General features: G+C 36.1%; 1 protein-coding gene across 2 annotated transcripts in view; it reads right to left on the reverse strand.

Moving 5' to 3' along the window:
- Positions 1-992: 992 nt before the first annotated feature.
- Positions 993-25227, reverse strand: part of Sk (small conductance calcium-activated potassium channel) — a 248829-nt gene continuing 224594 nt past the window's right edge. For both annotated transcript variants that reach the window (XM_072016863.1, XM_072016865.1), the window contains 6 exons: positions 22317-22738; positions 16879-17014; positions 13241-13351; positions 9989-10116; positions 9810-9879; positions 993-9012 (listed from right to left, as the gene is read on the reverse strand). In XM_072016863.1, coding sequence (XP_071872964.1) covers positions 8428-9012; positions 9810-9879; positions 9989-10116; positions 13241-13351; positions 16879-17014; positions 22317-22738 — 1452 coding nt within the window. In that variant the 3' untranslated portion in view covers positions 993-8427. The remainder of the gene's footprint in view (positions 9013-9809; positions 9880-9988; positions 10117-13240; positions 13352-16878; positions 17015-22316; positions 22739-25227) is intronic.

The following is a 25227-nucleotide window of genomic DNA, read 5'->3' on the forward strand; positions in this document are numbered from 1 at the left end:
GTCTCTGTTCAACTACGTTTATGTACAAAGATAGTCCGATTTAGCCTACGTTTCAGTTACGCTCGACCGTTCGCTCGTTTATTCTACTTTCGTCCACAGCGCGATTCGCGTGTTTCATCTAGTTTCTGGTGTTCGTGTGCGCGTTTTTTCTTCGCTCATTGCAACATAATCTTCTGTTATATTTTTCTTCTTTCTCATTCTACCTTCTTTTTTCCGAATTACGACGCATTCTCATGACTGACAGCACTGACGACCGGTGGCACGAACGATTCATGGAATGAAGGCGGCAGTTACGCGGTCCCCGTGCATATTGCGTAGCACGTCGCTTTCATGCTTCTCGAGAAACACAAGAACGCGCTTCATTGTGCCGCTGTGTAACGCGGTGCACAGCGTTTTAAACTTGACACAATCGCATGTTCCTTAACACGCATAGAGATATGAAAACAGAGTGCATGAGCTGAGAAAGCGATATAGGAGTAGAAAGAGAACGCTGCATAAGGGCCTCTTGTATCCTTATCTAATAACGTATGCACATTCGTACAGTAAACATGTAAGTTCCGTAAAGTACAGTACAGTAAACATGTAATACCGATCAATGAGTGGCGTCATTATGCATGCCTCATTAGATAAGGACAAAAGATACTTTTATGCAGCGTTCTTGTTCTTTTCCCATATCGCATCCACTTAGACATGAGTCGGATACTTTATCTTTATATCTTTATAGTAATACAGAAAACGAAACGCTACGTCGATCGATTCGAATAACACAAACGTTTACATACCTTGAAAAGTTTGTTCATTCATATCCAACGAATTTGAAAATTTCCTCTTGAATTCTAAAATTTTGACAGAGTAGATCTACATTCATACGAATAAACATTGAAATTGGAGCTTAACGTAAAAGAATTAGATTTTTCTTCTTTAGATAAACTTCTTTGAAGAGTCTACAAAATTTTATTTCGATATCGTTCGGTGCAAGAGATTAGGTACAATTTGTTTTTTTTTTTAAGAAGATATTTTATATTAGATATAAATAATTATTTAATATATAGAAATATCTAATATTTATAACATTCTGTTTTGTGGCACTAGCGTTTGCATTATTCTCACTATCGACGACCATAAATTTAGACCTCGAACGAATTAACATCAACATAATACACCGCCGTGCGTCGCGCAACAAGGGGAGACCACCCTTATTTTCGACAGCAGGGTGTTCGACCACGCTTTGCGCCCAGTATTCTCGAGCTCATCGAACGTACAAAATACATATGTACACATGTAAAGTACAACATTTAAACATTCACGAAACACTCGACGGGCGCAAAAGTATGGCGATCGTAAGTGCGTGTATGTCGGAACTTGTGCCCCTGAACACAAAAGCGTCCTCCTTTGCCTCCTTAAACATACGTATATAAACTCTGCTTGAAACAAAGGCCGTAATACATGTTTCGATATATATATATACACTATATACTATAATATCGTGTATATTACATAATATAGTATACACATATGTACAGGTATAAACATACAAATCAATCTCGGCATATTTGCGACGGGGTAGGAGCTTTGTCTTCTGAAAATATTTCTGTTATTCTGACCAATACGATCGAATAGTCGTTAATTACTCTATATAATTAATTATAATATATAATTAATTAGTTACTCTGTAATTAACCTTAATAAAAAGTATATTTGGTAGTGATTAAAAATTTGTTCGTTTAGAGCGAAACAAAGACTAGATTCTTTTAATCTTTGTGTACTTATTTGATAGAGTCGTTGGAAATATTTATGTCAGCATTGTTCAAAATAACGAAAATATTTCGAGTGGACAAAGGCGCTTCGTCCCATATGCACACGCGATATAATTATTTGTGTGTATGAACGTGTAAGGAAGAGTTATCAATGAAACAATTTCACTCGGGCAATATATATATATATATACATATATATATAGATCGCCGATTAAGGTCCTTTTCAGGGGTTATCACATACCCCTTTTTCCTCCATTTCCGTCCATTCTCCTGCGAAAACAAACCTTTCCTGTGAAGATATGTTTACATGCTTCTGGCAAGGAATTCATTTCCATAATTTTCCTTTCGTTTTCCTCTCTGTTGTCCTTTTATTAACCTTCTGCTAACTCGATGATGTTATTATTTCGGAAGTTAGGTCGATTTTTAGAGTATTTTCTCGTTGAAATAAAATCGTGGAAGGATTCTGTAATCGATATTCACTGTTTTATTCGTCGATAAAGGGCGCAACTTATTTTTCGAAACGATATCAACGTCTGCAATGTGAACGAAGCAACAAGTAGCTTATTTTCCTCTCTTGTATTTTCTGTTATTCTGTTATCAGCTGTCTCTTAAGAAACAATCGTTGCCGCTGTTTAACTTTGCATTTAAAGAATACCGTTTCTCTCAAAAGATATCGTGTTATGTTTCTTCAAACGATCCAGCCATAAATCTTTCCATCGATGTTTCTCACCTTCATCAACGGAAATCTCTCGCGGAATCTTTAACTTATCTCGATCGTTGACCGGAAACGATAAGTTCCCTTGATCCTAGCTGCTCGCTGTCTACGTGGGAGACTAGTTTACGATTCAAAGCAACGATGTTGCGCTCGTCAGTCTAATTTTATTCGTCGATAATCTTGTTCTTCGGTTATCAGCGAACAACGCAGCCTGGAACACTCGAAAATTCTCAACGTCGTACAAAGGATTGACGTGTACGTTTTGGTCGAATAAAATTCTGATCACTTCCGTGCTTCGTAAAACCGCGATATAAGTCGCTATAATTAAGCATGCGTTGATTTTTTTAACAGTTCCAATTTTCATTCCCCTTTTTTTTCTTTTTGTATGAAGCCGCCTCGATCGTGTCCCTCATGACCAATGCGCCGCTTCGTCGATCACTTCGACGATCATTCAGCATACACAATCTACACAAGAGCTCGTAATTTATACATTATAATACTTATATAATCAATCTCCTATCGCCTAATGAATCAATATTGAGACTGTACGTTACGTGTGTGTTTTTTTATTTTACCTTTTTTTATTATTTTGTTAACTTGGCGTGGTCTTCCTGGCACTATAATGCACTTTTAAGAAATCTATATAAAAATATCGTGTGGAGTTGTCGTGTCCAGTACGTTGAGCCGCGACAGAGAAGTATAGAGAGAGAAAGAGAGAGAGAGAGAGAGAGAGGACGAGGGAGAGGGGTAGAGCGGAATTAGGAGAAAGGGAGAGGTATGGAGGTAGAAGACAGATAGAGAGGTGTACTTTTATAATGGATAACAGAGAATTGGCTAAGAAGAGAGAATCGTAGGAGTTAGAGAGAGAGAGAGAGAGAGAGAGAGAGAGAGATTGAATTGAGGCAGCCAGAGAAGAGGATAGAAGATAGAAGGGGAATGAGAACGTTTTGTGACAATTGTGTCTTTTTTTTCTTTGGTCCCGTTTCGCGTTTCGTAGTGGCCGCGAAACAACGCTTTCGAAATGAAACAATGACGGACAAGACAAACCAGGTCCCAACATTTATCGCAGGAATAAACGCTCGACTATTTCTGAGGGCAGAGAATAAGCCTTCTTTTCTTCCATCGTAGATTAAGGAACTAGCTTTTGTTCTTTCACGAGTGTATATATGTGTGTGAATGAATATGTGCGCGTTTTTTTCTTCAACTTGAAGTAACTGTCTAGAGAGCTACGTGACCCTTTTCCCTTTCATCCAATCGATCCGCTCTTTGCATCTCTTCTTCGTCGTTTCCTTCTCCTTCGAGACTTTCCATCCCGTCTGCCCCCAAAAATCTCGATCTTCGCAGTTCTGCTAATGTTTCCCTGCGTGTTGATCGTACAATCTTATCGTTACTATCTTCTTTCCTTTCGCTCTCTCACCTCGTTTTTCTCCACTTTATCCTCGCTACGTGTATAACGTCGTCGCTGTATGTTCGTTTCACTGAGGTCTGAACAACATCGGGATTGATCACGTCGGATAGAACGAATCTCTGCACGTCGAATACATGGACAACTTAACAACGCGTTATTACCGCGCTGAAAATTAATAATATATTACGAAACAATCCATCGAATATCATAATATGTTATCAATAATAGGTATCTGTTTTTCTCTGTATGTATATTATTCGTGTATTCGTTCATTGTATAACGATGTCCTCGTATGGTATATTGTTTTTCATGTATGTGTGTCCGTGTGCGTGCGTATGTGTATAATATATATGTATATATATGTGTATGTATATAACATGTATATATACGTGATCGCGTCGAAGAAATTAATCGTCGCGTCGCGTGACACGATTACTTCCGTCGACGCAGCTCGTTAACGTACTCTCGTTTTCCCTTCCCCCGATCACATAGTTAACGTCAACGTTTAGTATCAATTAAAGTAATTAACTTGAATTGCCAGCGGCAACGTAACGCGTCCGGTACGTTTCCGTATCGAGAGATATCGGTGTGATCGCATTCGCAGACTTGCCCGGGAACGATCGAACGTCACGCGACCGGAACCTCGGCCACCCTCGACGGATTAACCACGATAAGGTCGACCGACCCGTGACCGCGTTAACTTCCGCTCAGAACCGGCAACAGTTTTCATGGTCGCACACAATGCATACACGGCGAGGAAGGGCGTCTGTCTTTCCGGACTGACTGAAATCCTCACTCAAACAGGAAGTGGTAATTTAATCGAATATCCTGGCTGTGTAAAGGATTGTATGTTATACACGAAGAACTTTTATACAATTATGTATAGATGGTGAATTTTTATGGGATTCATACCGTTATGAATACAACTAAACAAATGGAAGCTAAGTAGAGAATTCTCATTCACCTTTCGAAATGAACGAAATTTCACCCGATACGAATTTCTTATTAATATTGCATATGATAATAACAATTGCATTTGTTTGACTTTATTCATTTCTGAAATAAAAAAAAAAAAACATATGTACTCTTTTGATTAAAATGTGAGTATGATGTTCTCGGAAACGGATGCGTGTTTTGTGGATAAGGTACAATAGAACTTCGTTTACGTGAAGTCTATTTATTTAAACGAAATCTTACTTAATGAACGATTAAGCGAACTGTTATCGATTGAATCTTTTGTAAATATGAACTCCTATTTGAACGAAGAATCATAGATAATAGGGAGAATCAGAGAATTTCTTTGTGTATATGAATTGCTTGTCAAATAGGTTCATATAAAGTTCTGCTATATATGAGGATGTAGCGATGTTTTATGGGGTATGTTACAACTTCCTGTTTTATGTGTCGTTTCACGCAGTTTCGTAGATTTCGTTCGCGAATTGATTACATTCTATATGTCTAGTCCTATTTCGTTCAATTAAACTTATCTCTGGCGGCGGTTTCATGTGAGTGCACGGATTGGTCCAGTTAAAATTGTACCATCTTATAAATATTTATTTTTTAAATATTGTTAAGAAAATAATACAGTTCGCAGGAGATCCTTAAACTTGTTATTAAAAGTTCTACGTTTTACGATATAATTTCAAAATCATCTTAAAACTTTGCAGAAAAGGAATTTACTTACGTAATTTAAAATCTGGACACAATCTTAAAAAGACGTTTAAATCGTAGAAAATAATTTCGTGAGAAATTTCAATATGTATAAACACGTGATTCAGAGTCGACTATACTTTTTACATTTTTAATTAGTCGCCATGATTTTATCGTCTTCTTCGTGGAAATATTTCTGCCTTAACGAGAAACGTGCTAACATCATTTCCTTCATCAGAGAAGAATTAACGGAACACTTTTTGGATACTTCGAAGTATCTCGCGACTTCGAATTTCTGAACACATCTGAAAGCAGTTTCTTTCACACGAACGTCGAAATGTCCAAAAGATTCGGATACACGAAAGAAATTGTCAAAGTGTAGGAAGATATATAGGTCAAGGTAAATCTCAGGTTACATTTTCTTATTTTAACACGCCAATAAATTTATTACAATGCTCTATCGCGAGAAATAAATTCGTTCTTTCGAAAATATACTGTTTGCCCTTGTGAATCGGTGTAATAATCCCTTTGAGACGATTAAACAAGTTACATGTTGCATCCCCTTTGAACTGCAGCATTTTCGTCGGTAACAATTTTCGATAAAATCAATATTTACGGTGGACCATCGTGCACACACGCGTAGACCAGCGTGCGTAGACCGTTTATAAAAAAAATTTCCCCCTTTGGTGGAAACGTAGCCTTTGTACCCATGCGCCATGTACATACACTTTGTATACACTAACAATATAATATCCTATGTAACCTACGGACGTTAAAGCGGATAAGATCACTTTGCGTTCTCCTTCCATCAGCTTCGGACATTTGCTTCGTGGCTTCTTCGGTGGCCCTTCAAGCTCGTCCAGCGTGATTCAACATGGAAGTGCGTTGACAATATACTTTGTCCTCGATTAACCACCGCTCACTCGATTGACCCGATTTTCTTTCCCTCCGTTCGTGTTCGGTTGTCTTTTGGAAGGTATATTACGGAGGTACAATCACGAGATGGTATAGTTTACTCATTATCGATAACATAAAATTGGGAAGATGTAAAAATATTGGGGGGGGGGGGGTAAATGGCCAATCGTAACAAAATTTCAGTTTCTTCTTTTCTTCTTTAAATAAATCGGTTCGTTATAAATTTTTTAGATATTTCTTTCAAGTTGTTTCTCTCGAAAGATATAATACAATATCGAAGTTTGGTATTTGTGTATATAAGCTATGATTCACGCAAGATACGTCACCACGTGATTGTACTTAATAAGCTTTCGACGTAACGTTAATCACAGCTCGGAGAAGAATTCTACGTTTTCCATTTTCTTCGTCCACTGACAGAAAACGTAAGGATCAGCTCGCAAAGAGGAGAAGATAGTCAGACAAGTAGTATATGTCAGGCGTTTCGTTATTTCGAATCGAAACGACTAAGAAACTGTTATTTGGAAACCTATTTACGCGTGTATAGTTTAAAATATTCGTAAAATACTGTACGCTATCTTTTCACCTTCTTGCACGCGATCTCAAGTGAAACAAAAATTCACGTAAACGAACACAATGTCGTATATATTCCCTTCCTTAAAACGATATATATTTCCCTAGTAAACGACTTTGAAACTTTTCATTCTAACATGTGACGTTCGCTGTGCGCTCGTCCAGCTTAAGAGCCACCCTTGTCCTCATCGAGGGGAGACGTTCTCCACGCACATTACACGTAAAACGTTAAACACACTTTGTGCCTGTCCACGTCCCTTTTCTTTTTCTTTCTTTTTCTCCTCTTTCCCTCCTTCTTTTTTTTATTCACGAGGTATACAGAGATAAGATGGAGTTCGTGTGTGTCGAATATATATTTAAACATTAAGAAAAAAGTTTTCAGGCACGCAAGTTGGGCAGGGGAGCAGCTCGCAGCAATTGGAAGTGGACGCTCGCGTCCGTGAGTCCCTCCCTTTCATCCACGCACGCCTCTTTGAATCTCCATCACGAAACTTTCGATCGATTTTCCCTCTTGTTATACACATATGTTGTGTGTTGTATGTTCGCCCACGTGCACGGTTTCCTTCTCTAGTATCTCTTTTTTTTTTTTTTTGGTATCATTTGACGTAAGAAAACACAGTCAATCGGGAAGAGGATTGGACCCGTCGTTGATGCTACTGCAAGACTTTCGTTTTATCTGCGGCTATAAAAGTAGGCGAGTCGGTTTATTCAGCGATGGTCGCGAAGTTTCGTTATTTGGCTCGTTAGAAATATCGAATTCGATACTGTCTTTGTGTATCGATTCGATTCGTAATTAAAAGAAATGGATGTTTGAATTAGCTACGACGGATGCAGATACTGAGACGTCCAAGTATATCTGAAATCAATTCCTTCAGGTAGTTTGCAAAGGAGAGGAGCACTTATTTAGGTTGTCCACAGGATTTCTTCGCATCGATATACTTCTGAATTCTCAAGGATGCCGTTAAAATCACGAAACTTAATTTGAAGAAAGGAATATCTTAAACATAACGTTCGCTATACGCAAACCGATTTGGTAATTGCCTACCAATTAATAAATTAAATACATTACACTCTAGACAACATTTATACACATAATATTGACACGATCGATATCGCCTCATGGCCAAGCCGATGTTAAACTTTCTTCAATCAAACACGACCCTACCACTATTCGTGAGGCTCGCGGACACTGGTCAACGAATTCACAGTACACTCGAAGATGGACCTGGAGAAGCTTCCCATCCTCGAAAGAGTTTAGCAAACAGACAGAACAGACGTAGATTTACAGACAACGAGACTAGAGAATCGGTCCGCAGGGAAAGGACTCAATGATACGCGAGCGTCGTTCAGGACATCGAATCATACGTTCATGTCCTATTTTAATACGAGTGCTGCGGCTGCAAAGACGAGACTCAGCTGTGTGGAGACGTATCGGACCCCTGACTGTTGCCCAGTCCTCCCATTCCAGATTGCGAGGCGAATCTGGTGGCCGACTGCGAGGTCGTGGTCGTGGCCACCGTGGAATGTGCCAGACTGTGATGCCTTCCGGTTTCAGGCACCAGGTGAGGCGTACGACTCGAAACTGGCGGTAGGATCGAGTTGGCCGGCCAAGGGTGAAGGGACGTGGTGCTGGGCGCGCTTGGGACGCTCCTGGAGTGTGGCAGCGAGTTTGACAGATTGGCCAGAGGATGATGAGCGGACACGGAGACGCCCATTGATAAGCTATTTCCGGTTGGGATACCGCTACCACCGCCTCCAGTCGACGCCATCGCGACTGCGGTATCTGGGTGAAGGAAGTTTCGCCTCTGCTCTATACGCTCGGCATGCTGAGCCAAGCATCTGGTCAACTCCTCTGGCAGCAGATCCAGCTGGGACTGCAGACTGCTCAGTTTCTCTTCTAGGGCGACCAACTGGTCCGTCAGGTTCACCAGACGTTCTTCAAGTCCGTCCTGACGCGTGCTCATGTGTGACACGATCTCGTACACTGTGTTCTGCGTCTATTTGGGAAATCGTTAAATGGAGTTAGTTTGGATTTATCATATATGAACTTCTCGAAAACCAAATCGATTAATTCCGTCTTTTGCAAGTTTTATTTTTATTTTATTTTTCTATTTATGGAGATAATCAATCTGGCTTCTGAACAGCTCATACGAGAACGATTAGAATTTAATCCTTAAAAACTATCGTCAAGAAAGACCATGTTATCATGCTATTATGGGTGAAATTTCACGCCAGTAGAACATCCCCTTTCATTTAAAGAATCGATAAACTTAAGTTACTGGCCTTAAATCGTAATTAGTATAAACCCAACAATATAAGTATCGAATGCTTAATATCCTGGGACAATTCTGCTTTTCTATCCAACATACTGCTGCTTTGAAAGCATCTTGAAACCATGAAACATGTCTTAGACGTGAAACAGTTTAGAAATATAATTATACATAAACTTTGATTCAGGAATAAGACATTGGCTCTTCAGTTCAACGACCTCGAGCAATCACAATCATAGCCATCGACCATAGTGGATCAGCAATGGTACAATGAGAGTCGCGGCGTGTCGAACAATTGAAAATTTTCATGAATGGAGATTAACGAACAACAGACTCGAACGGACAGCGTTGTTACGAGTTACTGGGAGACAATATTTTTTTCATCACGTTGGAGAGTATAGGTCGCCAAACGAAGAGCTTGTTCACAGACACAGAAGCACTGATCGATCAACGCGATACAATTCATCGTCATAGCGATGACCAAGAAAATTTAATTGGATTCCATGTTACTTGCGTGCTGGTACCTTGGCCATATCCGTGATGGTGTTGGCATTGTCCATTAATTTTCGCTGATCCATTTTCACTTTCCTGAGTCTGAAACGTTCAATATTGTGGATGAGAAATGTTAATCGCTTCTCGTTCTAGCAGAATTGTACAATGCCAATCAAAGCCAAATTAGTCACGTGTTTGTACATCGACTTACGCGTATATAGCCAGCAGGAATTTCCGCTGATGCGTTCGAACACGTCCCGGATTGACACGCTTCACCAGCCGAGTGTGCTTGTAAATTAGCCACGTCTCGCGCAACACGTTCGCCGCGGCGTTTTTCAACTGAAAGAGAACGGATCTCGTTATTCCGCGTTTAACTAACGGATCCCTTGCCTGTTTATTTTTATTCCCCTGATGTTCGACTCCGATGGAATTACAGTCGAAATGTTGGTCGAATAAAATACGAGATAAATAAAATAAACGAAACAAGCCAAATACAATTGGAATCGTTTTTCAAACAAATATTCTTTTCTTGATTTTTATATAAATGAAGTTATTGCATTATTTTGTCGTCATGATGTTTGATTTTAGCGAAATAGTAGTAGTTGCAGTATCGATAAATTTTTGAACAAATGGAGGAGGAACCATTTAAAGAAAATATACTCTTCTTTAAATAAATTTTTTAAATAAATAAATAAGAAAGTTAAATAAATAAGTTTTAATGTTCGATTTTAGTGAAATTAAAGATGGAAGGTAAATAGATTTCGAAGCAACACTCTTGGGCACGTTATAACTTCCTTTGCACGCCAATATACCGAATGTTTGTATAGTAGGAATTAAACATGCTGCAATAATCGATTTTATCGATTTAAGATAACCTTTGTCTCGTTAGATCTACCACCGCAATCTTTTCTTTTGCATTTATATCTCGTTCTGCCTCTAAACGAATCATGCTATCCACAGAACTCAAATCAAACTACAATTCCTCAACAAACAAACTATCAATCACATTTCACGCGTATAATTGTATTTGTAAAAATTACAAACAGAACTTTTTAATAAGTACGATATAATACTTCTTTCTAACAGCTTTCCTCGTTCGTGGTTAATTGGATAAAAGTTCAATATGTGAAAGTATTGATGAACCAAGTTGGAACGCTGTAATTTCAAATACATCCAATAATTGCCGAGGAGCGATCGAGATGATGTTTATCTCAATGAATGATAGATCTAGGACGAAATTATGTCGAAAACAATAGAAACAGGTTCTCATCTCTATCACCGATGTGTATACTTTTGAAAGATATAGGAAGAAACGTTTCTGCCAATGAATTAACATCGAACAGCCTTGAAAGGAACACAAGATCCTTACTTCTTCAAGGATATCTTCATTTACATGTTTTGACATTTGAAAGCCATAAACTATATACTATAACACTTACTATAACACTTACAGAATATTTTAAACATTCGATTTTCCTTCAGAAGATACGTCACGAACTTTCCCTTACTTATGATGTAACCGCTATCGCTGTTACTCTTTGATATTTCCGTGGTTTATACATATCACCAACTATTAATTAATTCATTGGTTGTGACTAAAGTCTTCGATCGAGAGGCAGAAACGAGACGGCTGCCGTTCATATGCCGCTTGTCGGCTGCGACGAGACTGAATACTTCATAAGTAGCTTGAAATATACTCTCATTCGTTAATTGGCTTATCAAGAGCCTTGAAGTTCCCTTGAGACTCGCAAATATCGAAGGTTCATCGATTGAAATCACAAAGATGGCACGAAACGTCCTCGATCTTCGGAGAGAAATGAATCGATTTTTCAGGTTACTATCGAGAGAGGTCTGGTTTCTAGCTTGCCATTTTTCTTTCCCTCATTTTTCATGTCTTCCCCTTCGGTGGATGACAGAAGGTCGATGCAGTTCTTGCCTTTTAAGATGCGATTCTCTTGTTCCAGGCTGGACAATCGATAGCGACACTCGAACCATCAAGAACGGGTAGAAATGACAATGACACATTAGATGGTCTGGTTGGTTCGCATCCGGCCTGGAAACACGAGCGGCGCTTCTCTTGTTGCGAAAGATTCTCGTACGTCAACATCAGTATACATATCATGGAGATATCGAAACTCTGATGTGCGAGCTTGCTCGAGTTTAGTGGTTTTTGGATCGTAAAGTAGATGTGGATGTTTAAAGAAGGCTATCTCTACTTAACGTGTATTTTTGAGAAATGTTTATGATTGAAGGAATTGGTGGAAAAGAGCATTTTTCGTTAAAAGTATTGTTTTTTCTAAAAACGAGATAAATAAGGGATCATAAGATACGTATTTATGTGGAGGATATCGTTGTGAAATATACACGGATTAATAAACAACGACATTTGAAAACGCTAAAAACGAGTTTGTAAAGTGGAGTTTGATGTACAAGCGTTAAATATGAACATAATCGGGGAAGTTTTCAACGAATCGAATTTGCAGGAAATGAAAATGTTGTCGTAAACCAAAGGTTAAATGAATCTCAAAGTTGTTTACACGAAGCCTTCATCTATATTTGCCATTCTTTTATTAAAACTTTTATAGATTATTTTACATTAGAATTTGCTAACAAAGGAACATAAAATATTGAAACTAAAATAGATACAAAGTACTAAAATAATCGATTATTTTGCAAAGCGATCTCTTCACTCGTATCGTTTAGTAAAATTCAAATAAAACGAATTTCATTAAGCATTCCTCACAAATGATACAAATACTGAGGATTTCGAAAATGTGCATGAAACATGTTGTTTAATGTCACAAAAATTATCGATATATATATATATATATATATATATATATATATATATATATATATATCGGAGATGAAAGGACACCGGAACTTTTTATTATAGTCGTACTTAAACAATAAAACTGAGAAATAGCTGTTTATGAGTTAAATCAATTATGATTTTCCGAGATTTATGACAGTGGACTTGGGCTCGAAGTGACATAATGGGTCACTGAACGTAGCCACGACCACGGGAGGGACGTATACCTAACAGAGGTATAAAGTAATTAAATAACTCTCTTTAAAAACAGGGATTGACCTGAGGGATACAGAGAGATACGGAGAGGAGTATATAAGGGCAGTTTCACTTGGACCGAGGCTCAATCCGATAAGTTCAACTAGCCCAGTGAACACGTACATCGAGTTCCTAATCGCAATCGTCATCCCGTTGACCGTGTATTCGTTATCGAACCTAAATTCATCGTCATCGACATCTCAATTATTCACTCACCGATATCACTTGTTAACCTTTGCAATACATTCGCTTCAATCAATATCATCTGGTATACAACAATGATGGACAACTCGCAGAAAGATTCATTGCACGTCCCGTTTTCCAAAGACGACCCGACATATATATAGTTACAGACAAAAACAATCTCCGCGAGATGTGCGAACAGGTGCGTCTTACCCTTTTCGTTAATTGCGTATCCATCATGAAGTTATGAACGTGCTTCTCCGCCCTGGTAAGTTCCAGCTTTCGGGAAACAACCGCCACCAGCAAGGCCGTACATCCGGCGCCCTAAAAACACCGTCAAACGTACCTGTGAAACTATTCACGCTATGTTTAATTACGAAACTAGCAATTCAGCCAGATATGAGTTAATTGAACAAAAACTTCGCAGTCATCATCATTGGAAGAAATTGTCTGTAAATACACAACGCACTGTATGTATGCAACGTTTGTCTTATTAATGCTACAAAAATTATATTTTTTAATACTTTAGCGCTGAAGCATTTTTACTACACGCGTGTAAATATTAAATGATTAAGTATGTTAAAAATTAACAATTATAATGAGTATTATGTTTTACGTTTCTGCAGTTTTTAATTTTCCATAAACTGCACAGATATTTGCAGCTTGTATGTGAGTAAACAAAACTTTGATTACAGGAAATTATATAAGATTTGATTAATATGTTTCTACACTATTTATTTAAAAATATTCAGATGCGTATCAATATTTGAGCTACTAGTATTTTATATTTACATTATACACTGTGATGTATCTATTTCGATTAATTTCATTTGAATTGGTCTGTTCCATCGTTAATGCGCTAACGTAATATCACAATTCGTGTATTTTCGATTAAAGTTTTCGTAATTTTTCTTTTTCCGTAACATCGAAAAATATAATTTTGTCCTTCCGTTCCTTGTACAGGGGCAATTTTGCGAGGCCGCCATGTTTCCTACGTAAAAGACTTCTCTTAGGAAATTACTTCGTCTTGACGTTGTTTTCTCTGCGAAATTTTATCGAGAGAGTAAAGGACTCAAAGTAAAACGAATTTCATAGTCTTTTCCTCGATTATTGCCCGTTTACGACTGTTTGCTAACTAACAGCAATACGATGTAGCTGTCGATGGATTTTTATCGAATAAAAACTTTCCAAACTCATTGATTCTTCGGCCAAAGGAACTTTCTCAGGATAGAAACTTTACTTTTCTGTAAGTGGATAAAATTTCATGGTTCATCGGTTGTCACGTGTTTCACGTTTGAAGTTACCCTATACAGAGGGTTCTGGGCAAAACCATGGCACAATTGACAAGGGGATTTTGTGTGAAAGCTAAGTCGAAAATACAGAATCAAATGTTTTCATATGACATTTTGTTTTCGAGAAAGTCGAAATTGAAAATTTGTTCGATACTGTATGCGAAAGTACGTAAAAAATAAAAAATGAAATTTTTCCATTTAAAGCCCTGTTAAAAAAAAAAGAATTTAAACATGTTTAGTGAAGAACTGTTGCACGTGTATTTCGTAAATTTCCAAATTTAATTTTATTCTACATTTTCACTTTACTTTCACATACATGTTAATTATTCAGATCTGTCCACTTCGGAATTAACCAAGTTCCATAATATGTATCTATTCGATAAATTTTAAAACTCGATTTTCACGAAATCGTAACATCACACGAAAAGATTTCATTTTATATTTTCAGATTTATTCGTTTATATAATATCATTCGAAAGTTTTCAGACTTTTGTGTGTTGATAAAAGTTCTTGTCTCCTCGTTGATAAAGTTACCACGTGACTAATAAGGAATTCTGATCACGAACACATGGTATTTTGTTCCGATTAAAGGTGTAATCTTCTCCTTTCTGTGTCGGTGGAATTATATTCACTTTGCGGTAGCAATACCCCTTATTTGATTCCATTATACGTGTAATCTGTTTTTCTTGACACAAGAGGGACGCGAACATGGTATAAACCTAATTCCCTGCTAGAATTCGGTCCACGAATTAGCAATATCACAATGTGAAGAATAATTCTTTTAAAATTTAGTAGCTGATTCTTCTCGAATCAGCAGTTATGAATTTTTTATTTAAGCGGAAACCTTTACCGAAAGTCGTAAGCAATATTCTTGGAAGAACTAATGTTCCAAGTATGTCGTAAGTAGGGACAATTTTTATATTAAATTAAACTTTTTTAATTTAGTTCGCTGTTATTCGAGTTACAGATGTTTGTGGAGACCTATATCATAAGGAAATGGAATCTAAATAGAGATTTGTTTCAGTCATTAAACATTATAATGACTATCAAACTTTGAATATTTCCTCTAAATGTATAAACATCCGCAGTCTAATAATTATTACTCGGAATAAAGATTTGAAAGTCCTTTTGTATTTAAAGTGCTTTGACAATCTGTTTTTTGAATCCTATATTATAAAAAAAGAAAAAAATGAAAATAAAATGTAGTGTAATATAATTGGTTGAATTTACGAGTAAGCACTTTCCCATTTATACGCTCGCCACTGTACAAAAAGGATGTCCTCGTTCGAAAATAGAAGTTTGTTCATTTGTGATTAAAATTTTACTTGCTCGTGAGAAAAAATTTTAATAAATCATAGATTTTTACCTTGCTCTAAATACTAGGAATTAACACCTGTTATGAGTACATTACAACAATTTAGCAATACATAAAAAAAGAATTATATAGTATACTACAAAGTAAAATGTTAAAATATAAAGTGAAATCAAGGTATTTATTATTCTAACAATGAAAAGTAACCGCTTCCTATAAATTTACCTAAACCATAAAGTTATCTTCGAGCTAAATTAGTTTAAGAGGATCATCCGATATACAATCAAATGAGGATCAAGACGATAAACGTGAATATTACTGGACCATCCAGAATTTGAACACGTTTGTTAAGTGAAAAGGGAGAATTGGCCATGACTATTAAATTGGTTAATGATTCGCAGCTACGAGTGATCCCAAATCCGTGAATTAGTATCAGTCACAGTGAGCAGTAACAATAAGGAACCAGGCGCATTCCCAGTGGAGAGATTGGAACACGCTGTCGCGTTTATCGTCACAAAGTGTCGCTTCGAATGCATCGTAACTGCACTTGGCGCGATGCTGCGATCGATAGCACTTGCTTTCCCTTTGTACTGTCGAAACATGCTGAAATTTCTATCAAATATTTTTGACGAGAACCCGTGCAGATTTCATCGGCATTTTCTTGTTATAATTGTACGAAAGAGATTTGAATCTACGTTTCACGAATTGCCAACGATTATGGCATAAATTTATAGGAATCAAAATGAAAAATGTGCAATGCAAAGAGAGAAGCAAGGAAATATACTATCGTAAATTTATAAAATTCCTATGAAATCAAATCGCTCATTTTGATTGTCTTAGTAATTTTAATATTAAATATACGTAATAAAAGTTTTTGATGCATTTAAAAATGCGAAAAATATTCAGACACTTGCTTATCTTTGACAAGACGAGTGTTTTAATTAAAGTATTACGAATAAAACGAACTGCATTGATTTTATTTTTTATAGTCATCATTTCTACGTATAGTACAAAATAATAGAATATTATGACACGATCAATAGCATTTCTCTTTCAATGTGCTGTCCTCAAAGTATTGTGTAAATCTTGCGAGAATTTCCATATTGTAATACAACTATGTTTCAGTCTAATATTTACCATCAAAATCTATGAAAGATTTTAGTTAACATGCTATTCCTAGAGAAATGCGGTAGGTGCATGCAAATCTCGCGAGAATTTCTATATTAAACATTGGATCTTGGCCTTACCATTATTCCAGTAGAAACGGCTATACCTCGACCGCAGTACGTGTTGGGTACGATGTCACCGAAACCGACGCTCAGAAACGTGATAGCAATGAGCCACATAGCATTAAGGAGATTCGCGTGCTCCTCGTCGTGAAACCTGCCGCCGTAAAACGAAAAACATGATAAAATATTAGTCGACGTTTAAATTAGGCTCCGATAAATAATCGTATCACTCGGCGATTAAATGTTTTATTAAATACTTTATTTCATTCGCAATTACGGCGAGATTTCGTTAACAGATAACTGCAGACTACTGATTCTGATTTCAATACCAAAAAATCGTTTACAATTCGTTAAAACGTTCATTGCCATTGACGCGCCAGTATAGTTATTTAACAATGAAATGTCCGCTTAATACAAATTGTTTAATACAAAGACACTTCCGATGAAATAATAGTTTTCCAGTGCAAATTTAATAGCAAAGAATGTATTAATAAGTTGGTATCTTAAAAGTATTGTATAAAATTGTTTAAAGACATTTGAAGTTTTAGTTAATCTAAGATAGCTAAGAATATAATATAGGAAGAGGAAACGTTATGGAAGATCGTTGTTTATTAAAGTCTCGAGAGTCAGTAAAACAAGTCCGATCACGCATGGTCTTACTCTACTTTCACTTACGCTACTACCGTTCTCCTATTCGCATGATGTATTACATTTTATTGTACATTTTCTTTCTATATTTTAACTATATTGCATAAAAAATATTGTTTCTTTATATGTAATAATTCATTATAAAGATTCATTAGGTACAACAAGTAATTATTGTTAGACAGCGGATGTTACACATTTATAGAAAATTTACATGTACCGAAATAAACAAATAAGTATTTTAAATAAATAAATAAAATTTTCATAAAAATACGAAGTTGTATAAATATCTATAGTCGAGAGACCATAGTTCAACGTAGAAACTATTTTTGACGCATAGACAATACTAACAACATTCAAACAAGTCTGACACTAAAATTATTCTTTAAAGCTGTTCAAAGGAAAGTTCGTACTTTTCTTTACCTTTCTTCCCCTATATATTATATTTCTACTATACTTTCATGAGCCTGTGTGATACGAACGTATATCGGTAAGAACTTTTCCAATACTATGTATCCCTATTTACTCTTACTTTCTTTTCATGACCCTCTTCCTCATACTTCTCAAAACTACGCGAAAAATTAACGAGCACATCATTACAATACCACCATTATTCCGCGGCCCTTCTAACCAGTTAATTGCTTAAGCTTGATTTTCGAAACTGTTAAACCGCATCCAGGCGATGCATACACTCGCGATTTGCATGACAAGAGGCTGAATTAAAAAACGAATTACAAATGCATTTACTCGAGTTAAATTGCTGCTCGAGAACAAAAAGTCCCGAAAGATTAACGGCGCCTGTTATGATAATACTGCCGCTTTCAATCTCGTTTGTTAAAATGCGTATACGAGCAAACGAGGTCTTTTCTTCGACCGGTCAAATCCACGAAATTTATTATCGGAAATCGTTAACCGGGGTGGGACATCAGAATAACACGCGCCACGACTAATCCTGCTCGTTAAACTGAACTCTTCTAATGGGACAGTTAGTGTTACAGCAGATTCCTTTTAGGGCGAGATCTCTTTTGCTGCTTGTCCGGAGCACGATCCCTGTACTCGAGAGATCGAAATAGATTCATCGACTCGATATTTGGTACTTTGGTTCTGATGTCGCTAGACCTACAATCCCACGGTTTGTTTTAGTTTCCAATCGCGTTTGAGTTTCCATTCTTTGATTTTATCCTTATATTTTCATCGATTTATATTTTTTGAACATTTTATTTATTGGTAATTGGATTGAATATTCTGCGTAAAAATACTTTTTATACTCACGTATGTAAAGCAAAAGAGAAAAAGGCATCTTATTGTTGTGATTAATGTGACAAAAGATACAGTAGATATAAATGTCAAGAGATATAAACGATATAAACGTAACGTGTCTTTCTTAAAAGTCATATCATACTTTTTATATTAGTTGCTTTGCAACTCTTCTCCTAATTCGTCAAATTATTAGTCTTTTTTTCAAGAATATTTCAAATTATACTAATGCCAACATTCCCTTATCTGCGACGTTTCCAATTTATTCGCCGTAACATGTTTAAACGCCATTAAGAGTGATTCCACCCGTCTCGCTTTATCAATTGAAGCACTTTTTTTAATTAGCTGTCGGTTTTAAGGCGCGTAATTGGGTTACGCGGTGAGGTGTTTTCGCCAAAAGTACGGTTCCCTCTCGAAATAATTGAAACGATGGAACGAAGATGGCGGAATGAGATATGGGATTTTCGGAATCGAGCGTGGTACGTTGTATGCCTCAATGGGAGACAGATGGAGGAAGAAAACGTAATTGAGTGGTTGCTTTCGTAAGACTTCTTTCACTATTACGACTGCATGATCTACCTATTTGACAGAGGAAGGTAGACATAAGGATCAAAACGTTTCTGGCGTATAGTTAAAATAAATTGTCGTTCAGTTTGAAATTATTGAAATAAACTCTAAGTAAAGTAATGAAATGTTCATCTTCCAATTTATTTTGAATATTGGAATAAAATATTAGATTAATGGAAAATGATTATATGAAATTCAGTAAACCGAACGAATGAAAAAATTATTGAAATAAACTCTAAGTAAAGTAATGAAATGTTCATCTTCCAATTTATTTTGAATATTGGAATAAAATATTAGATTAATGGAAAATGATTATATGAAATTCAGTAAACCGAACGAATGAAAAAATTATTGAAATAAACTCTAAGTAAAGTAATGAAATGTTCATCTTCCAATTTATTTTGAATATTGGAATAAAATATTAGATTAATGGAAAATGATTATATGAAATTCAGTAAACCGAACGAATGAAAAAATTAGATTAAATAGAACATCAAATCTCATTCGTTAAATTACTACCATGTTTTATAATAATCTGCAAGAAAATATCATTTTTGGACATAAAGATCAATTATAAAAGTGTGACAACAGAGGCGTGTAATTCAGCGGTAAAAAAATACGGGTAATCTTAAAAGCTTGAAAAGTGTCAAGCTATTGGCCGTAACCTTTCTCATCATTAAAAGCATCGAAAAGTGTTAAAGATACTAGATAAGACAGGCTGAGACCATAAAAGGGGAAAGGAAGCACACGATCTAACAGATTACCTGCCGAAAGAAGATGATAATGTCTACTGCTCTAAAACAAAAATCTGCCATCGATATTGGCAACTGAAACATCAGTGGTAGAGAATATTGACAGTTTATTAAGAAAGTAATATACTTGAACAGTCGTAAATTCTTGGATATCTGCAAAGGTTATCTTTAAAAATGAATTATTTTCTAGAACGTTACTTAATAAATCGTCATATTACTTAAGAAAGAGAATATTACGACTTAATGTCTATCTAGTGCATCGTGTAGCTATTTCATAGTGACATCTTATATCTTCTTACATTGAATTTTACGTCGACAACGATCATGATAAAATGTAAGTAAAAACTGTAACGCGACGTTATCTTTGTTTTCCACGCATGGAAATAAAAAGATACAGTGAGTTTCCATTAGAGTTCCTTTTACAAACAAGTCGGTGGATCTCGAGGAAAAGGTTCGTTCCTACCGTGGATCGCGCGTGTAAAATTCTAATTCCGCAAGAAATTGGGACTTCGGGAAAACGAGATGAAGGGGAATGAAGGAACAAGTAACACGAAAAAGACAGCAATAGAAGAAAATGCCCTTTTGCAAGTTCTAAGCACAAAAAAAAAAAAATTCTCTTTTTACATGAACGACAGCTTTACGAATAGATATATTGATATATTATATCGATAGATTTTGTGATTTCTTATTAAATATGAATCTCTCAGAAGCCAAACCGATCAATTACATTTTTCGTAATTAAGTAAGTGCTCACCATGTATCGAAGTGTTTCCCAAACAGATCCACGTTGAACGCGTTAATAAGCACTTCACCAAACAGATAGATTTTGTATATAAATCTTATCACCTTCTACGAAACTTCTGCAATCTTTCCGGAACGTGTCTTTGTCGAAGCAGCGTTATAAATTCTCAGAAAATTTCATTGGCATTCAGCTTGAAGAATCGGAAAGCTCTTTTCTTCGAAGGCAGGCATCGACCTCAGAAAGAGGATCGTGAATGAAATAGAAATAGAAAGAGAGAATACCTTCGACAATACATACATGGACGAAAATTTAACTCGTCTCCTCTTCGTCCAGCACAGACACATCGAGATAAGGGAGAGAGAGAGAACGATAGTAGTCGGTGGATGTCTTATTTAAGGGCAAAAGACTGGAAGAGATCTATTCATCGGGAAGGGAAAGAGGAAAAAGTCGAACGAAGGTTTTATCGAGAGCAACGACGGGAAAGGAAAAAGAGAAAAAATCTGAAGGTATGGCGCTTAGTCGCGCGAGAGACTGGCGAAGTCTTATATTGGCCCGCAAGATTGATCGTTTCGATGCTCTTTACGATTCCCTAAATCGGCTCTGCTATTTACAGGAGAATTTAATTATACGCGGCCCGGCAATCTCGAGCCCTGTAGTAAATCCTTCATTGTCGTTTTAACTACCGACCCCTACGTTCCAGTCTCTTCGACGTTCGAACGTTAATCGCGAAGATCTACGTGTTTGTCCTGTATGCGTCATTTAAGGCCTCACAATGTTCGCAGATTGTGTATGGATTATGAAATGTGCAATGGATCTATTTCTTAATTTACATATTTATAATATTTACATATTATATTTACATATTTAAATATTAAATATTTATATATTTATGCACACTGGCTCACGAAAGTTGTATTTGAATACTTTTATTATACGTATATTATACGTGTTTTATAAAATATTTCGAAATTTCAAATCCAAGTTTCAAAACATTCTGAAAAAAAAGATATATATACATATATATTCAAGACAATGGTAAAGATATAAAAGGGAATATCTTTCTGGTATCAAGGTATAAATTAAAGGACGACAAATTTGATTTAGTTTTCTTCTGTAATCTATCATTACATTACTCGATTTATATGTTCTTGTTATCGGTTAGTATTGGAGGAACGTTCGAAGGAGTAAAATCACGTAGCGTTGTGGAAAATATTGTATGGAGTTAAAGCGACATTTGTTTCAAGAAAAATAAAGGACTGTGTAGTTTACAACCAGGACAATGAGAACCCACAAATATCTGTATCTGAGAGTTACTAACTTTAAAAGAAAAAAATTCTAATTATTTTATCTATGTTTATTTCTCTTGTTTGCTATAATATTGATGTTTCGCACGTAATACGTATATTTTCCTAAAGTATAGCCAATAATATTACGTATACTTGATGAGAAATTAAACACTAATTAAAAATAAAAATAAATTCTAATTGTTTTACCTCTCGCACTGGCGTAACGTCCACGAGGCGATGATCCATAAGGAGACCATGAAGACTAGCAACACGGTTCCCGGGCAGATGGTCATCAGGGTCTTCAGGACGAATCTGGTGTTGAAGTTAATACGATTCAAGGCTCCTATGCTGCGCGACGAGGCGTCCGTGAACAGCTTCGAGTGCAGCAGCATAACGCGACAGATGAGGTAGAGTCTGAAGAACATCGGCAACGATAGGATGACGTCGTATGGCACCCATGTCGAACCGATGTTACCGCCCTTGTTTGCCAGCTTGGTCGTCCACAGGAAATAATCTTCCCTTGGGATCGGATGGATCGCACAGATTAACAACTCGAGTGAAATCTGCGCGATCCTCTGCCAGGTCATCGCGATCCGCCAATCGTCCGCGCAGTTATCGATCATGAACAACTGTTAACAAAAAAAGTTATCTTTTGTCATAATTGATTATGAGGATAATAATAATTTTTCTTTATTATTTAGCGAAGACGAATTAACTGATCATTCGGATTCTTTATTTACAAATTACCTATCTATTTAATTGCTGTAAAAAATAAATTACATTATATTTATATTTTAAATTAAACCCGGTTTCATCGAAATTCAACTGTTTTTATTAATCTTGAATTTCATAACAATAAAAAATCAATACTTTTGGAATATTCAACAAAGAGTCAAGCATATATGTACATACACATACATATGTAATATTAAAATCAAATAAAAATAGAGGTAATGTAGTACAAAATTATAGTACAAAATTGATTGACATATATTGAATTTTAAAATTATTACTCTCTAAAAAAACGTTTCCTTTCTAATACTTTCAATAACAATTATATATTTCAATTGGATTAAAAACGAAAAATCTATTTTATAACATTTTTTTATTTCTAACTATAAGATTTGTTGCATGATATTGTATAACCAGGATACAAATAATGTTATTTCAGACATCATTTAATCATTTACGCGTCACTGGAGCCTAGCAAGGAACTTGACGCTTTCGAATGAGATTATCATAATGTGACAAGATGCACAGCGATGAGAAGCATAGTTAAGTTACATTGTAGTTTCCTATGTGCTGGCATGTCGTTTCTCGAGCTTTCCGTTTTTTCGTGGCCAGTCTACGGTGACGTTATACCCTGGTTTACCACCCTCATGCGACGTAATATCACCGACTTGCCGAACCGCTCGATAGGATAAATATTTAATCCTATCGTTACTTTTCTACTCGGCTCAAAGGGGAATTTGTGGCCAGGTAAAAGGCGCTGAGAATGCAAACGATATTTCACTCTTTCAAGGTTAAGCGCATCGAAAAGATCGAAGTTAGACTACTACTTTAAGAGAGCGAAATATGTAGAAACCGGTTTCAGTTAAAGAGATAAAAACCTATTGGTTTGATTTTTCCATATCTTTTTACTCTTTCACGCAGAAAATAGATTTCTCGTTTTTCAGTTAATGGTAACGCGTGTTTGATACTGGATATGGTAAAACAGGCTAAAAAGTATAAAAATAAGCAGAGAAATTAAAAATACAGTGAAAACGGTTAGAAAACATTGAAATTCTTGGGGTATAGACATTTTTTGTATAGAACTTTTTTTATAGTTTTATGTAAAAAAGTGATTTGTCTTTTTTATTCGATATTCGATATTGGAAAATAGCACGATAGAACGAAACAATTGAAAATAAAGAGAAAGATTAAAAAGAATAAAAAAGTTTACGATGAATCCAAAAATTCTAGGTACCAAGAAATTTTCTATACAGAATTCTTCTTTTATTCCTTCATGCAGGAAATAGATTTGGTTTCTTTAATTTGGCTGAAACATATTACAAAAGAAAATTAAAAATATAGAGAAATATTAAAGATAGCAAAAAAAAGTCGAAATTTTTAGAAGATAGAAATTTCTTTACAAGAAATCGCGTTAAGGGAGAGATTCACTAGAATGACAAAGGTGCAAAGAAAGGTTGTGACAAAACAACCGTCGTAAAGCTCGCGAAATATTGCCGATAATGTTTGCAGTGCATCGATTCTTGTGTTTTACGAGAGATAATTCGTTCGTGGGATAACGATGGTTTGAGAAATCCTGCTCTTCGCCCGAGCAATCTTCCCAGCTGGTATCGATAAAACGAATTACGACAGTTACGAAGAGATCGTAGCGAGGTTGCACCAGGATGACGGAGAGAGTGTTCGTATTTCAGTGCTCCTTGTCACTGGCTTTCACCCTTCGCACGGCAAGTGTTCTGCATTTTACAGTCAATTTGTAACACGATACCGGCTTACTATCATCACAGGGAATACTTCAACTTTTAGTCATTCTGCGTTTTGTAGCACCAACAGTTGCAGTTTACTGCTCTGCTCATTGTGAAAATATAAGACGGTGTACACTGAACGAAACCATTTGTAAAAAGTTTAATTGTAAAATATCTCCTGTTTTAATAAGAAGATGAAGTCATACGAAAGTTTATCCATAAATATGATAAAATATCAATACAATATAATATGTATAATAATAATAAGTATTAATATAATTCTTGAATATAACATTTTATAAAACGCGAAACAACATAAATAATCGATGTTGTTACATAAAATAGCTTTTAGTTTTAATTTCATTAAACAACTAGGCTGTTTCCGCATTGTCTACACAATTCCTTCTCTCTTTTAATCTAGCCGTATCATTCTAATTACATGCTTAAAGTATTCAAGCAGACATCCTTACTATTCCAACGTTCACGATAATCAATATCGGCCGGAAGAACTTGCAGCGGAATTCAAACAACGTAACAACTTCGTCGGGCTTCGAACTTGAAGACACAAAATAAGAGCAAGGAAACGGAAGCCTTCTTAAAACATCACATAAGATCACAGCCTCTGTTAAAGAAGTGAAAAGAATTAA

Source organism: Bombus fervidus, chromosome 14, assembly GCF_041682495.2.
Source record: "Bombus fervidus isolate BK054 chromosome 14, iyBomFerv1, whole genome shotgun sequence".
Taxonomy (NCBI): Eukaryota; Metazoa; Arthropoda; class Insecta; order Hymenoptera; family Apidae; genus Bombus; species Bombus fervidus.